Here is an 18,480-nt window from a genome sequence, read left to right as displayed (position 1 = left end):
TTTACTAACTTGAGTATTGAAAGCATAGATGTAAAGATTTTATTCACAAAATTTTGTCAATTGCCAAATTTTATAATTTTTTTGTATAAAGACTCTTTAAAGAAAAGATTGTTGCTCTTAGCAATAATATGCTCATAAATAAAGTGACAAGGCTAAAATAGAATAATTTGCTAAGAAATTATGGCTAGAGTACTTAATAGGAAGTAGTGGAATCTTTTAAGGTATAACTTGAGGAAATACTTATGTTATTGTTAGTGTAATAGGCCATGTGATCTTATTTTCAAATTGAGTTTTTTTTAATATGGAATTTGTAGTTGAGTTGGATGATAGATTGATGTATTAGATCAAAAACATTATAAAATTTGTGTAAATTTGGATATTATAATATAATTAATTTTAAGAATAGAGATTTTTCTTAAATCATATTATCTATATTAAAGATGACAATATGGCTTGAAAACATTTGATGAATTTTGAGATCATATAAGTCATATTTTTTTACATCAATACAATTGTTGTGGCGACTGAAATTACATTTTAAACTTTTGAAATCAAACTTTATTCATTTTTATTTTTTTTAAGAAGATAAAAAAATGTTGAATAATCAAAGACCTTTAAATGTAAGAGATTTAGATAAGTACTAGTCTATAGCTGATAAGATATTATAGTTTTTAATTTTTTTTATAAAGCTAAGATTTTGTAGATATTATATAGTTGCAATTGTTTTATTTTTAAAATAGTTTTTTAAATTTGTAGTTTTTAGCATGCTCCAAGAAAATTCAACTACAATTTTATTCTTGTATCCAACAACCTTGTTTTCAGCTAGGTTGTAGGAATTGTTTACATAATATTCGATACTTGAATTAAAAAAACTTCTTGAAGTTCTTTGAGATAAAATCACAACTATTTTTAGAAAAAATAATGTCTTTTTATTTGATTGACTCCCAAGAAGAAATCTATATTGGATAAAATTTAATAGTACTTTTTATTTCTTTTGTAAAAAATATATACATGTATAACTTGAATAGTTGTAACTAATAAAATAAAATAAAAAACACTACTAAAGGAATATTTATTCATTGGAAAACATAAATATTTATATATTAATATTAAAACCTTAGTTGCATGTGTTATTGGATAAATATGATATTTTAATTTTGATTTTTTAATAAATATGTAACATTTACAAATGGAAAGGTTAAATTAAATTAAAGGTAAAATAGCCACTATGTGAATATTAAGCATGGTATTAAAATATCTAATATTAATATGTCCAAGGTGACAATGTCATTTTATAGTTTTGGTTGCTTACTTTGCTGAAATCATAGCTTTATAAGTCAAAGTAGAAGATTTGATTCCAATTCTTAAAGTATATAAACTTTCTTATCTTTTAAATATAATAGGTCATTAAAATTTGGAATAGAATGATGTGGGCGTAAAAATGCATTGATCATGTTTTAAAATAATAACATTGTTGCCTATTGTTGTGATTTGAGCCATAAAAAGAAGATTTTCATCCAAATCAAAAACATAAAAAATATCCTAAACTATAAGAGTCTAATTTATTGAGATTTAAATAAGAAAAAAATCAAATGTAAATGCTTCATGAGTAGTATTTATATCTCAAATGATCATTTTAGATATTTAAAAATATTAGAAATTATAAAATAATATCTTATTAGAAGTCATATACTGATTAGCTCCAAAGTCCAAGAATCAAAATAAAAAGTATTGAAACTTTTACTTATGGTGCTAAATATATATATATATATATATATATATATATATAAATGACAAAAAAATTGGTGTAAAGTTGGAAAGATAGACTTTTGTAATCACATTTTATTTTTTTATAGCTTGAGGCATTATGACTAGATATGCTACAATAGTAGTATATAATAGAAGTAAATTGAAAGTTGTATATTGACTTTAAAGTCAAATTATTCTAGTAAGAAGGATAATTGGTACTTAGATAAAGAATTCTAGGAATACTCAAAGATGATCTATGTGAAGTTAGTTTTATAACCTTACCTTAAAAATAAAAAGTAATTTTAGATTTTTATTAGAGAATTTATAAAAAGATAAAAGTATAACTAACTATGGTAGCTTCTTATTAAGTAGGTTGTTATAATTCTAAGAATTTGTTATCAATATCAACATTGGTATTAATACTTAAAGGGATAAGAAGAATTAGGTAGAAATAAAAGTAAAATAAATTAATATTATCTTACATATAAGCTTCTTATAAGCTTTGTAGTGAATATTTTGGCCATATGTCACATGTATTGGCTATTTATAGTAGAATTTGGCCATGTAGGATATATGTTGGAAACTTGCCTTATAAGTTAGACGTGTCTCTCACAAGTTAAATTTGTATCAGATGACCTATAGAACATTGCTATGTTGATCTTTAGTTAGACAGTATAAATAGAGGCAAGAGTAAGTTTTACCTCACTCTTGTCAATGCTATTCTTATATTCTTCTCTAAGCTCAAGAATCTTTAGTTTTATTATATTTGAAAATAATCATTTTAATTTTTATCTTATATCTATTTTTTATTTTTTTTTTATTTTTTGAGTATGACAAGAATGTATTTCTTCTATAGAGTTTTATTATAATTCACGTCCTTGATAAAATTAGATGATGTTGTCAGATGTAGATATTGTCATATAGCATAGTTTTTTGTGTAGGTGAATTTGACTATCTTTGTTGGATTTTCATAAATTGTTTTTGGTATAATTTCTTCTTTTTTTGAAGTATTGAAGAGATGTATGTCAATTGAGGTTTTTCTTTACAATAGAGAAGTACATCAAAGTAGGCTTTTGAATCCTTCAATTATCAAGTTGTAAGATCAATCATATAAAAAAATCAAGGCAAAACGTCTATGCCATTGACAAAAATCAATGGTTTAAACAAAATAAGCAACATCTTTGTTTAAAACATCTTTGTTTATTAAAATAGCTCAATTATTTTTAATTTTTTAATAAGCTATAAATTTTATAATATATTTGATAAATATATATTATATATTTAATTCTTAGATTATTATATAAATTTTTAAATAAAATTAGAATTATACAAATACCACTATAATTTTTGCTACAACCACCATAACTTGCCATCTATTACATGCTATCATAATTTTTGCTAATGTCACCACAAACTATTGTAAACTTATATTGTGCACCACAATGCACTTTATAGAATATTGATATTTTATGTTAACATTTGCATACATTTAATATTTCATAAAATACATTGTAGTGCATAATCCAACTTTAGGACAATTTGTAGTGTCATTATTAAAAACTACAATGAAATATAATGGATGGCAAGTTGTAGTGGCATTAGCAACAATCTAATTTTATTATAATTGATAATATATTATTATTTTTAGATTTTTTATTTGATTTTTTTAAATAATAAAAAATTTCCATTGCCTTTAAATATTCAAAATTTGAACAAAAAATTAAGCCTTCATGACATCTTTACTTTAAATAACTCTAATAATAACTCTAACAATAAAAAAACTTGTATGAAATATTTTATCATTGACATAATCAAGCACAAATCAGTTCACATATATGAAGCCTAATTAGCTAGGTTGAATAGGAAAAATATAGAATTACAAATTCAAAACTTTGATTTTTCACAGTGAATAGAGAGTAAATATTTAAAGGCAAAGAGTAAATGTATTTTTAAAATATCATTGGTCTTAACATTAAAAATAAAATAAATATGAATATAAAAATCTTTCTTTTTAAGTCCTCATTCCATTCCTAAAAACCTTCTTAAGTACTTCTAAATTGAAAAACTCTTGTGCAATCATTAGCCAATGTTCAACAATGTGCTATCTCAATAGAATTGACAAAATCCTGGAGGTAAAAAACCAATCTAACTTTTATGCTTTGGGAATAAATCCAATCGTCCCGGGCAATCGATTTCTAGTTCTATATCACCATGCGTTGAAATGAAGCAATATAAACATTTTCAGTTTATCCAATTTAGAAGCACCAGGCTTCTAAAACGACATGAACAGGGCCCTTCCAGACCAAGCTTCATTCCCCAAAACTAAAACTACTCACCCACACTTCGTGTGGAAATGCTGCCAGGTACACAACCAGTCAGTGTTTCAGTGGATCGTTTCGACCTCGGCTTGCAGCTTTTGAGACCATTTCTTCAAAGGCTTTCCTCCTTAAGGTACTGAGGGGTTCCCAAAGACTGCGTCTCTTCATCCTCCTCCTCACACATTTTCGAAGAGTCGAGGACCTCTGTTTTCAGTCACCATTCGCAACCAATTTTCACATTGTATTAATAGGTACACTCAACTGTCTAGGATCATTAGGAGCCCATCTGTAACGGAAACTCGTGGTTCCCACTCACAGGATGTGTGCTAGATTGAGTAACTTATGAGTGGTGTTCGTCATGCAAGCAAAGATTTGGAATTGTGTGATCGCTTATTGCAGTCACAAAACTACTCCATACTCTCGTTTCGATAGCTTTCCGAAAACCTGGTTGAAGGGGTTAGGTATCTCCAGAATGATACAATGCGAGATGTCACAACGGCAATGGTTTGGTCACCAGATAGAGGTTGAGGATTCTAGGAGCAAAGAAAGATGACATTGATGGAAATCATGGATCTCAGCTCGGAGGTTGCTATGGATGATTCTTACGGATTCTCGGTGGAGTGTGTTTCTGGTTTCAAGCACCAGGACACCTTACTTCCTGTCCACAATGAATGTGACTTAGACTCCGATTTGTGGAGCGACCTCCCTCGGCATTTGATAGAAAAGGTATGAAGAAAGAAAACCTTCAGCTGAATATGCCAATCACCTACCATGGCAAAGCAGAGATAAATACAACACCGGCTATCGTGGATCACTGGGGGTCAGCGAGAGCTCGAGTTTCGTTCGTAGTTGGCATCATATCGCTACGTCATATTTTTCTCCTTCTATCATACATATGTAAATTTTAGATTCTACTCTTCGAGATTGTAAAGTCACTCAAGAAACCTACGATTGAATTGGTTGGTCTACAAATTTTATGTTGTTCTTCAATTTGAGTAGTTCTGCAATCCGTTCGAGGCCTCTCCGACTCTGAAAAAGTGGATATGGATGCACAGATCTTAGCCTGGCTGCCCATCCCTAGCTACTTACGCTTTCGCAGGGTGTGCAAGACCTGGAACAAGTTGCTACAATCCCCAGGTTTCTTGCGAGAATGCCACGATGTGCCTTCACAGGGATCGTGGTTCCTCATGTTCAAGAATGACCACTACCGGGAGGCGGCCACATACAACCCCTCCCTTGATTGCTGGCATCCCATCCCGCTAGTGATCACCTCCGCGCCAGGTCAAATCAGTTTCCACGTCGCTGCATCGGAAGGGCTCCTGTGCTACTACGCTGCGGAATGCGACAACGTCGTGGTGTGCAATCCCCTCACTAGGTGTTGGCGAAAGCTACCGCCAACGCTGCGGGTTCAGTTCTTTCAACCAGTAGGCATGGTGAAGGAGCGCACCACAGAATCATACAAGGTCGTCGTCGCGGGTATTTGGGCCACATACGGCGCTTGCTACCCGATAGCGGAAGTATACGACTCCACAACAAATTCATGGAGCATAACATCCAACACGCCCCCGAATTTCCCCTTGCACCCACCCGGCATCCTCTGCAGCAACACCCTCTACTGGCGGTGTCACGAGCCCCACGGTCTTGTCACTTACGACTTGCAGGAACAGGCATGGAGCCAGATCCATGCGCCGCTGCCGCAGTCGTTCGAGAGCTACGGCCTGGTCGAATCTGGGGGCAACATCTTCGTCATCGGCCGGCAGGAAGAACCAACCGGGAAATGCGTCTGCATTTTCCAATTGCGGTCGACGCAACTGACATGGGAAGAGGTGGACCGCATGCCAGGAGCGCTGTTGGAAGAGTTTCTAAGGAACGCAGCGCAAGACGCGTATTTCCGGTGCATCGGGCATAGCGATCAGGTTCTGATCAGCATGTGTGGGCGCAACATGCCGCAACTGTTGTATGATGTAAGGAAGAAGCGCTGGCACCGGCTGCCGAGGTGCCCCATGCCGGAGCATCGCATGGTGGACGGGTTCTCCTTCGAACCGCGTCTGGGTGCTTCTGTGTGAGCTCCACGCTGCTAGCACCACAACTCCTGCCTTGATGTTGCCACAGTTCCTCGCCCCATCTCGCTCACTTTTGCCTGACCAGGCCACCTTTCCTTCACAAAACTTTATGAAGAAAATAAGATATTCAATATTTGACACTAAGGGGAACTTTATACTTAGAAGATCATTTTGATAGGTCATTGTTTAAAAAATTTATTTCTTGCTTAGTGAAGAATTCTCTTTATTTGGAAATTTTATTCTTTGGATAAAGGATAAAGTGAGAAAAGGACATAGAATAGACTTAATAATCTTGTCAAAGAATATAACCAAATCCAATCTATGCAGAAGTTGATATCAATTGTATTCTTGTCATTACAATTCTAAATCCATTCACAATTTTCAAACTAAATTCTTTTTGGTTTACTCACCATTACTACAAAAATCTTGCTTAGTTTCTTATCTTCTACTTAATAATATTCTTAAACTAAGCAGATAGTCTTTCTTCACTAAAGATTTGTTAAGGGATATTTTCTTCTTCTTCTTGCAACCTTCAAAAAGGTAACAAAAGAGAATGGATATGCTTTGGAATCTAAACTTAGAAAACATAATCATATACTTAAAATAAATTGAAGGCTCACAAAAGCTTAAATCACATGATTGCAGATTATGTCACTATGCTGATTAGATTTTCACCACTCCAATTGATCTTCTTCCAACAAAGAAATAGACTTTTTATTAGGATGGCCAATTTCACTCAACTTCCAAAGGATCCTTGAGCACAACTTGCATTCAAAAACTCAATGATTTGCAAAATTTTACAATTGACACTACAAATAGTATTTTATTGTTTTCTTCATTGTTGTAAGATCTAAGATATCTGATGATGATAGTTATATTTTATTATTTATAAAATCTCAACTCAAACCTCTTTTTTCTACTACTTCCAAATAAGAAGCAAAAGGAGAGGCTTAAGTAAGAGAAAATAACAAAACATAACATATAAAAAGGATTGTACAAACTTACAAACATGAACAATGATGTTCGAGGATATTAATACAACCGAGGTATCGTTCAGGACCAAGTATGTAGCCTGAATTCTAGAATCTCGGATTGTCTGCTACGACTATCATCTACATGGACAATGAGCTAGTGATGGATGTTCTAACACCCTCCCTAGCTACGAGATCATCCACTGGAAAAACTTAGAAGAAACAGGCTTCCTATCCTTCTTGAACTTGTCTATTTTTCTCATGTGCTTATAGTGGAGCTTCTGCGGTGTTCAGAAATGGAACTCATAGAATTTTTTATAGGGGTCCTTCCATTTGCTCTTGTAAGTGCCTTCCCTCAGTTCGCAAGTTTCTCTTCATACAATGTTGTGTGTTGGTTAATCTTGTCTGTGTTGGCATTAATAACCTTAGAACAAAGTCCAGTGCATTGTGAGCAGGATTGTTCACTGTTGAATGTAGACGAAAAGCCCTCAGATTGTGATGATGAGTTTTTTGAGATGGGGTCGCAGGAATCTTGTTCTGCTGCAAAATTTTCCTACTTGAGTTTCAAAGGGGAGGTTATAGATTGGTCTAAGAACATCGATATTTTGCCTGAAGAGGAGAATATCCAGAGTCGTGAGATTCTTTGGATTGATTCTAGCTGGATGTGTTTGTTGCTGCAAAACGATTTCGCGGAAGATGAAAGGATGCAGATTTTGAACAATGTCGTGCTTCGAGAAGATGGAGGAGCAGCTGATCGAATTTCAGTGGTAGTTGTTTTGATACATATTGTTAAAGATAATTTTTGGGATCTAGCAAGTATTGATTTTATAAAATATAAGATGTTGTAAAGAATTTTGTGTCTGAGGAAACAATTTGCCATGAAATTGTGGGAGATCTTAGAATTGCAGACTTGTATTTTTGTAATTTTTCAATTGCTGCAATCCATGAGAAAGTTATCACTTTGTTGGAACCGTTGGCTGTTCGAGGATAATAGTTTAGAAGAAAGAGAGGAGACTACTAATGTAACTACAGAATGGGGTTTAATGGTAGAGGCATACCGTTATGAGCACAGACAGAAGAAGTTGGTTGATGAGATTTTTCCATAAAATTTTAAATCTGAGCTTGTTTGATAGAGAGAATATTTAGACTGGATTTAATTTTTTCAAATAAGCCACATCTTAGTGGCTTGGTGAACATGTTAGCTACCAACTCCAATTAGGGCACATAAATCAATCTAATTTCTCCCATTTCTTTTTTCTCTCTTGTGAAATAATGATAGGTAGCTATGTGTTTTGTATGTGGATTAATATCAAGATTTGTTGTTATTTTGATACTTCCTTCATTGTCACAATAGATAGGTATTGGTTTTTGTATTTCTAGTCCAAAATCCTTTGTAAGCTTATTTAATTAGGCTAATTCTTTGGTTGTAGTGGACAAGCCCATGTACTAAGCTTCTAAAGAAGAAAGGGCTATTATAGGTTTTCTCTTTAAGAGCCAAGTTATTAGACTTCCCTCTAACATGAAGATAAATCCAATTGTTGATCTATCATTAGATAAGTCTCATGCTCAATCTATGTCAACATATTGTGAAAATGTTATTGTTAAATTTTTAGAATAAAAAATATCATAATCCAATGTTCTTACAATATATCTTAAAATATATTTTATTGTTGTTAGATGAAGGATTTGTAGTCTCATCATGAATCTATTCATTATTTTGAATGAATAAAATACATTTGGGCATAAATGATTAAATTTTATTAATTTCTCCACTATAGATCTATAATATATAGGGTCAACTATGTCTTCATACACATCAATTGTGAATTTCAGCTCCTCTACTATTGGTATAAAAACAGCTTGACATCCTTTAAGACCAAAGTATTAAGTGACTTGAAGAACATAGCTTCTTTGTATCATAAATAATCCTCATAGAACTATAGTGATTTTAGCCCTGTGGTAGAGAATAAGGTTATTTTTTCCTAGTTGTGACATTTCAAATCTTGACTCTAGCTGTGTTTTAAACCACTTGATTTATTTAATGTAATTTCCTATAAGAGAAGATCGTCTACATAAAAGACTAAAAAAAGGCTTTTGTACTCATGATATTATATATATATATATATATATATATATATATAATTTATAATTCTCTTTTCTTTTAATAAATCCATGATTGCATAAGAAGGAGTCAATTTTATCATACCATACTTTTAATACTTATCTTAAACCATAGAGAGCTTTATAAAGACAACATATTAGATGTTCTTATCCATATTTTTCAAATCCTTGTGGTTGTGTAATATATATATGTTTCTTGAGATCACCATGGAAAAATGCCATTTTTACATCTATGTGATAGAATTGCTATTTATTTTATGCAAAAAGAGCTAATAGCATTTTTATAGTGCATTATTGAACAATAAGAACAAAGGTTTTCTTATAATCTATATCTTCTTTCTATTAAAAATCTCATAGTACAAGTTGTGATTTCTTCTTTCATAATATTCTATTAGCCTTCATTTTAGCTTCATATATCTACTTGGTTAAAATTGCATGATGTCTAAGTAGAAGAGTTATAAGTATTTAGGTTTTATTTGCATGGATTGACTTGATTTCTTCGTATATAGATACTTGCCATCTTTCATCATGTATTGCATCTTGAAAGGTAGTTGGTTCAATAAGTAGATCCATTAGTCCACAAAAGTAATCATATAACCAAGTTGGTTTTTTTTATATACATCAGATAGATTGTATAGAGGTTTCATTGCTTGTGAATCCATGGGATTCAAATAATTGTATTAAGTTTTTATATTCAAAATCATAAGTAGAGCAATCATTAGGAACATCTTGAGTGGGCCAATCGTGAACAATAATAAAATCAATTATCAAAGATGAGAAGTTACCTTGGAAGATGATATAATTTTCTAAATTGTCAAGCTACTATAAAATAACAAAAGTATTGGTTGAGTCTTTATTTAATAGTGGCTCAAAGTCATTCGACATAAGTAGTACAATATCTAATTTATTATATGTTTGTCGTACTTTGATAGAGATGTTATATATGGATAAAAGTGTATTACTTGGTTTATCAAAATCAGATGTACTATTGAGTATAGTAACTAAGCCTATTGATAATTAATATAGACCATGATCTGCTTGCTTTAAAAAATTTAATCTAAGCTCTTCAAATCATTTAGTGTTTAAAATAGATGTATTATGATTTAGCTTGATGAGCCTCGTCTCATCAAAGAGGACATCTTTTGTGACAAGGACCTTCTTATGGTATAGCAAGTATATGTAGTAAGGTTTTGAATTGTTATCAAAACCAAGATATAGTCTAAGAATAGACTTGAATTTAAACTTATGCTACTGAGTATCATCTCATTTGACAAAGCTAAGGCAACCAAAGATTTTCATTTCATTAAAGTCGAATTTGTTGTCAGCAAACACTTTGTATAGTATTCTCTTATTATTTGTTTTTGTTGGGCTAACATTCATAAAGAAGGTCTTTGTGTAGAGAGCCTCTATTCATAAGAATAATGGAATGTTGCCTCCTAATAGCATAGTTTTTAGTTTATTCAATACTAATTAGTTTTTTTTCTTTGACACTCCATTTTGTTGGAGTGTGCGAGCTACACTTAGCTCCTTTATAACACCATGGGTGTCCAGATAAGCTATAAATTTTGTAAAGATGAATTTATTACCTCTAATAGATCTTAAGTAGAAAATTTGATGGAATATATGTTTTTTTGTCATAATATAAAATGTATTAAACATGTCTTGAGATTAATCCTTGGTTTTCATAAAATATATCCACAAGTATCTACTAAAATTATTAGTAAAAAGTATAAAATATCTAAAGTGTCCTAAAGATTCAATAGGAAGAGTCCACATACGTCAATGTGAATGAGAGTTAAAAGTTTGATTGCTTGTGTTAGTAAAATATTGGAAAACTTGAAACCAATTTGTTTTTCTTGATGACAAGTAGAACAATTATGATGTTTTACAAAAAAAGAGGATATGCTTATAACTAGCTTTTAAAAATTCATGAATGATAGACTTCTAAAATTTATATATCCTAATCTTTGTATTATAGTTATGATAAGTTTGTTATATTATTACTCAAGCTATTTAATTCTAGTGTTTTATTTTGTGGATGATTAGGTGTATTAAATAAGGTGAAATTTTAGTCAAGATATTTTAACTTATAGAGTCCATTGGCTTATTTACATGAGCCTTTGGCTACTTTTCTATGTGACTTTTGAATAGATATGATACTATATTTTGTAGGACTAAAGATGGCAAAGATTTCTTAAGTCAATGGTTTAACCAATTGACAGTATGTTTCTATACAGACCAAGAATGTGGCAAACATCTTTTAGGGATTTTATTTCTCCATTAGATAAGAATAAGTCAATTGATCATTATATGGTTGTTACATGGGAATGGCCTCCTATAGATGTTATTGTAGTGCTATTCAATTGATCTATTTCATTGAACACTAAATAATTTTCTAAAAAATGTCTAGAAGCTTTTAAGTCAAGAATCCATGGTTCTTGTAACGTGGAGATAGTTTTTTCGAACTGGATCTGTAAGACAATCTTATCAAAGCGCCGAGGCAGTCGATTTAGTATTTGGTGTGTTGTGACCTCATGAGACTTTCCCTGTTTGATAGCCTTAAGATTGTACAATATCTCGTTTACTTGTTGCATAAATGAAGCGATATCTTGCTGGTCACTCATACAAAGATTTTTCCAACGGTAAAGGACGACCATGATATTGGAGATTGTATTAGTCTAGATCATTGTGCTTAGAAATTTCCACGCTTCTCTGGGATCAGTGATTTTGATGATATTATGGGGGGATTCGAGGATGAGAGAAAGTTGAAGCATCGCCTTTGTGTGTCTCTTCCTTTGATGAGTAGAGATGGTGTCAACATTGATTTGATCCATGATTTCCTGCCTTGGCTAAAGAATTGGTCGGTAACAGATTGCCCTTCATAGATAATATATTGGACGTTGTAGCAGGTCATGAATGTTATTCGTTCTTAGATGGATTTTTTGAGTATAATTAGGTTGAAATTGCAACGGAAGACCAGCTCAAGATGACCTTTACTTCGGATTGGGGTACATTCGCTTATCATGTGATGCATTTTGGGTTATGTAACGCCCCAGCTACATTTCAGAGAGTGATGACTCAGGCCTTCTAAGACTATCTCCGGCTATTTATGGAGATCTTTTTAGATGACTTCTGTGCATTCCGTACAAAAGAAGATCATCTTAATTGTCTCAGCAAATGCTTGGCTCAGTGCGCTAAGTTTGGGATATCGTTGAACTCAGATAAGTGTCAATTCGGTGTTCTGTCAAGAAAATTATTGTGACATATCGTCTCTAGCCATGGTATTGCTATGGATCCAGACAAAGTGAGACATGTAATGAACTTGTCCAGACCAGAGACGGTCTCCGGTGTTCGAAGGTTCGTCGGCCATGTCAGTTATTATGGACGATTTATTCGATTGTTTGTAATTATTTGTCAACCTTTAACGAACTTACTGAAGAAACCTTCGTTAGATGGGACTAGTCCTATCTGGACCATGGAGTGTACCGTGGCCTTTGAAGCATTGAAGTCAAAATTGGTCTCTGCACCAATATTGGTGGCCCCTCGTTGAAGCAAGCCCTTTCATATGTATGTTGATGCATCCAATGTGGCTATTGGATCGGTACTAAGTCAGAAGGATGACCAGGGTCTAGATCATCCTATCTATTATGCTAGTCGGCAATTGGTGGCTGCCGAACGTAATTACACTACTACTGAATGAGAAGCGTTGGATATAATATACTCGATTTAGAAATTTTGGCACTATTTGCTTGTGTATCTCTTTGTCTTTTATGTAGATCATGATGCGTTCAAATACATGATTAATAAGCCTCAATTGAGTGGATGCATTGCTCGATGGGTGTTATTACTTCAAGAATTTAATTTTACTATCAATGTACGATTAGGAAAGAAACATGCCAATGCGGATCACTTGTCCCGATTGTCCAATATCTTGGGTAATGAGCCTATTAGTGATGCACTGCTTGACGTGCAATTATTTGCCGTCAAAGTGATTACAACCGACTGTAGTGAATTGATTCAATATCTAACATTTCAGACATTCCCACCTACATATAGTGAGAAACTCAAGAAACGACTGATTTTAAAAAGTGCACTATATACGATGATGGGAGACGCCTTGTATAAGCAAGGCTGAGATGGAATTCTACGTCGTTGCATCTTTTCCAGTGAAGTACAATTGATACTAGAGGGATGTCATTTGGATAGTTGTGGTGGACATTTTGTAGGAGACAGTACTGCTCCCAAGGCTTTAATGGCCAGATATTGGTGGCCCACAATGTTTTCTGATGCGCACCAATTTATTCGTCGTTGTGATCCCTGTCAACGAATTGGTCGACCCAAGGGTACTTCAGCGATGACGTTAGTACCAATCTTGGCATAGGCACCATTTGAGAAATGGAAAATTGATTTTGTTGGATCCATTGCACCAACATCGACACATGGACAAAAGCGGTATATTTTAGTCGCCACGGACTATGTAACCAAATGGGCAGAGGTTATTGTTACCCGTAATGATAATGCCAGTACGGTGGCCACTTTTCTATATGAGAATATTATTACTCGATTTGAGTGTCCAAAGGAATTGGTGAGCAATCACGGCACCCATTTCATAAATGCTACCATAGCAGCCTTGACGAACATATACGAAATCAAGCATAGGAAAACAACACCATATCATCCTCGGGCCAATGGATAGACGGAAAAGACCAATGGTATTCTATGTAAGATTTCAACTAAAAAAATTTCAAGCGTATGAACGGATTGGGATACTAAATTATTTGGGGCATTGTAGGCGTATCGTACTGCATATAAAGTGACTACCAATTCCTTACCATTCCAATTGGTGTATGGGCAAGAAGCAATATTATCAATTGAATTGGAATTTTAGAGTTTGAGCATTGCATTGGATGAACGTCTTGGAGATAAGGAATCATTTCAATATCAGTTGGCAGAGTTAGACAAATTGGATAAAATATGTGCTATAGCTCTCTTCAACATGGAAGCAACTGAAAAACAGCGGAAGAATTACTATGATAGTAAACTGCGTCCGAAGAGTTTTATGCCCAATGATTTGATATTGTTGTATGATAGCATGTTTAATCATTTTTCGGGCAAATTTCAAGTTCATTGGCATGGGCCATATCGTGTGATTGAAGGATTTTTCAATGGATCTGTTCAATTGGAGGATTTTATGGGTCATCATTTCAGTACCTCATTAACATGAACCAATTACGGTTATATCATACATAACACCCAGGACGGGTTTTCAATTTCTCGAGGAGGTCATGTCGAATGTACTTAGAATAGACCTAATTAAGTGCGTTAGGGTGTAGAGGCGGGTGAAAGGATAGTTAGTAATTACTAATGTGTCAGATGGGACGGAGGTGAGAAACTGACAGTAGGAGTAATATGTTGTTGTTATCACCACTAGGTAAAAGAATAGGAGTGGGGCACCCATTTACGATCATTCTCAGGTGTCGCATTCTATTATTGTTTCTTTTTGGTGTTACAATTTTGGATGTTTCGGAGTACTGGAGCGTAGTATTGACGGTTAGAGCTTGAAAGAGTGTGTGTCATGGCGATTGAGAGTACAAAAAGAGCTACGGACAGAGAGGAAAGTGGCCAAAATATGAAAGCTAAATACAATTTAGGACCACCATCCGTAGTAATCGTTACCAATATGGAGCCTATGAAGTTGGAGATTTGCTAGACGCCAAGGAAAATACGAGATTTTTGAAATGCGTAAATGTTTTAATTTTTACGAAGATCAGATAGTTTGCCTTCAATTAATGTGGCATTAGTGGAAGAATACATCTCGAACTATGACCCACAGGATGGATCGATTGTAGTACAAGGGCGCGTTATCGGTATTGATGAGAAGATTCTCAAAAAAATAATATTTCTTCCAATTGGAGAGATTGCGATGGGTGCTGAGGAGTCCAATGACTTTCGACTGTGAAGTTATTTCAAAGGTGGCATGTTATCATTGGAGAAGAACCAAGGTTGGCGGACAGCTGAGGCAATTACGCCAGAGCTCATGGAATGGTTGTGCTTCGTGTTGAGGCATCTAGGGTTGTATCGACACAACACATATATGTCAAGATAATTAATGTTTGCAGTAGTAGGGATGTTTGAAGGGATGGTGTTCAATTGGGCAGCTTATATAGCAACCCGTATTCATGTGGAAATAGGAGCCAAGCGCAAAATAGGGAAGTTTACAGTGTTGCTATGTTCCAATTATGTATATGTTGTCATCGCATACACATTGCAGCAAACATCGCCAGTAGAGGAAAGTTCTGAACTAGTGTCAGTGCCTCCGTAGCGAGAACGAAATTCGTTGGCACAGAATGTCAATACAACAGAGGTAATACATGAAATTGGGGAATCCAGTCATCTAGTGGCACTGGAAACGGATTCGATTCATTCGGTGGTGGAGGAAGAGAATGAAGTCTCGACGTTGTTAGATATCAATCAGTTAGCGTTTCTACAAGGCCGGCTACCGGAAGGTGTACATCTTAAAAATGCTCTATTGAAGTACATTTCGCAAATACATTGCATGATACAAGCATTGAATGTAGAGGGCAGTAGTAAACAGGAATTAGATGCAAGCAAAAAGATGATATCAGAGCAGACCTGAAGAATTGAAGAGCAAGAACGGATCATCCAAACGAATGCGGAATCCAAGCTGCTATTGGGGCAAAAAATTGGGGAACAACAAGAAACTTGGGACAAAGCAAGAGAACGCATGGTGGAGACCCACAAGCAAGAACTATTTTGGGCTTGCAGTAATTCAATTTTGGAACTGGAAAAAGTGAAGGGTCAGTTGGTAATGGAACGAGAAAAGGCCGAGTTATTGGCGCAAGAGAAATTGGTATTGAGTGACCAATACAGATGTAAAATGGAGCAATTAAGGGTTGAAATTGAGGCCTTGAACGCCAAGGTGAAAAGATTGGTAGAGAATTTAGTCAATATTCGTCAAGCACAAGTATCGACGTTGCCAGTTCTTGAAGTTCCAGAAGACAGGAGTCACTTTCAGCGCCAGTTGAAATTGAGAGATGCCCAGATCCTAAAATTGGAAGCTCAAGTCCGTGAACTGGGCGAGTACAATGAAGACCTTTCAGCTTAGTTGAGGCAAGAGCCAATAGAAGGATTGGAGGAGGACGAAGATTTGCAGTTGGCACCGGAATTGGTGGAACCAATAACAGATACTATGGCAATTGATTAATTAGATAGGCCAGAGGGATCACAATTTTTGTAGAGTTTTGTTAGATAATTTTTAGATAGGTATCAATTGAGTGTTTGCGATGACGTTGCACAGATAGGAGTGGGGCTATGTAGAATAGATATTAATTCGTTTTTGAAAGATATTGGTAAAATATATTAATAGTCCATATAATAGGAAATTCAGGAGGATGGATGAATGATTTAGTTATTAAAAGTGGTTAATTACAGAATTACGGTTAGAATCTAAAGAATCAAGGAAAAGTATATAGGAGTTGTAGAAGTTAATTAAGGTGCCATCGCTGTGATAGTGTGAGCCGGGGTAAGCTTGGCGCTATCTCTTTTCTTTTGTTTGTTATTTTCTTTGAATAAGAGGATTGAGAGTTTCTGAATATTGTGAAGTGAATTATAGAATGGAAATGTGATTGGTATTATTTGAGAAGAAGAAAGATTGAATGCTGAAATCTTATTGTAGTTCACCAAAGAGAATGAGTCTGTGTTTGTGTGAAACACTGTAATGTGAATGGCAATTTTGTGTGAAGAATTCCAGTGATTGGAATGAATGTAATTGTGTGCTGAAAGCTGTGAGGGTGCAGTATTACAGTTGGAGATTGTGAAGGTGAATATATTGGTGGAAATAGTAGTTATTGGTATGACTGAATTGTTATAAGGAAGAGACCGATAAGGTGAAGGAGGAGATTATAGTTTCCTTATGTGTTCAGATATTGGAAATAAAGACGATACATTCAGGAGGTAATTGATTGTGTGACCCTAACGTGAACGCTTAAGCAACTAGTCATTCTCCGTGTTCGAACCCCCCTATACGGATTTATTTTGGGAGGTTTCTTCCAGAATAAGTAAAACGAGCAATCACAGTCGAATTTGTTGTCAGCAAACACTTTGTATAGTATTCTCTTATTATTTGTTTTTGTTGGGCTAACATTCATAAAGAAGGTCTTTGTGTAGAGAGCCTCTATTCATAAGAATAATGGAATGTTGCCTCCTAATAGCATAGTTTTTAGTTTATTCAATACTAATTAGTTTTTTTTCTTTGACACTCCATTTTGTTGGAGTGTGCGAGCTACACTTAGCTCCTTTATAACACCATGGGTGTCCAGATAAGCTATAAATTTTGTAAAGATGAATTTATTACCTCTAATAGATCTTAAGTAGAAAATTTGATGGAATATATGTTTTTTTGTCATAATATAAAATGTATTAAACATGTCTTGAGATTAATCCTTAGTTTTCATAAAATATATCCACAAGTATCTACTAAAATTATTAGTAAAAAGTATAAAATATCTAAAGTGTCCTAAAGATTCAATAGGAAGAGTCCACATACGTCAATGTGAATGAGAGTTAAAAGTTTGATTGCTTGTGTTAGTAAAATATTGGAAAACTTGAAACCAATTTGTTTTTCTTGATGACAAGTAGAACAATTATGATGTTTTACAAAAAAAGAGGATATGCTTGTAACTAGCTTTTAAAAATTCATGAATGATAGACTTCTAAAATTTATATATCCTAATCTTTGTATTATAGTTATGATAAGTTTGTTATATTATTACTCAAGCTATTTAATTCTAGTGTTTTATTTTGTGGATGATTAGGTGTATTAAATAAGGTGAAATTTTAGTCAAGATATTTTAACTTATAGAGTCCATTGGCTTATTTACATGAGCCTTTGGCTACTTTTCTATGTGACTTTTGAATAGATATGATACTATATTTTGTAGGACTAAAGATGGCAAAGATTTCTTAAGTCAATGGTTTAACCAATTGACAGTATGTTTCTATACAGACCAAGAATGTGGCAAACATCTTTTAGGGATTTTATTTCTCCATTAGATAAGAATAAGTCAATTGATCATTATATGGTTGTTACATGGGAATGGCCTCCTATAGATGTTATTGTAGTGCTATTCAATTGATCTATTTCATTGAACACTAAATAATTTTCTAAAAAATGTCTAGAAGCTTTTAAGTCAAGAATCCATGGCTCTTGTAACGTGGAGATAGTTTTTTCAAACTGGA

General features: G+C 33.8%; 1 protein-coding gene and 1 pseudogene across 1 annotated transcript; one reads left to right on the top strand and one right to left on the bottom strand.

Annotated features, from left to right (window-relative positions):
• Nucleotides 1-4,204: 4,204 nt before the first annotated feature.
• LOC112286530 (F-box only protein 6) lies at nt 4,205-8,747 on the top strand. The gene is made up of 5 exons (XM_024528478.3): nt 4,205-4,793; nt 5,123-6,670; nt 6,776-7,442; nt 7,629-7,868; nt 8,532-8,747. Exons 1-2 carry the CDS (start codon nt 4,617-4,619, stop codon nt 6,131-6,133), a joined length of 1,188 nt encoding a protein of 395 aa, XP_024384246.1. The 5' UTR covers nt 4,205-4,616; the 3' UTR covers nt 6,134-6,670; nt 6,776-7,442; nt 7,629-7,868; nt 8,532-8,747.
• Nucleotides 6,861-7,004, bottom strand: LOC149988337 (5.8S ribosomal RNA; annotated as a pseudogene).
• Nucleotides 8,748-18,480: the final 9,733 nt, after the last annotated feature.

The sequence above is a fragment of the Physcomitrium patens genome, chromosome 9 (assembly GCF_059467195.1).
Source record: "Physcomitrium patens ecotype Gransden chromosome 9, ASM5946719v1, whole genome shotgun sequence".
Classification (NCBI taxonomy): domain Eukaryota; kingdom Viridiplantae; phylum Streptophyta; class Bryopsida; order Funariales; family Funariaceae; genus Physcomitrium; species Physcomitrium patens.
Note: the sequence above shows the minus strand (reverse complement) of the source record. Positions and strands in the feature narration are given on the sequence as shown.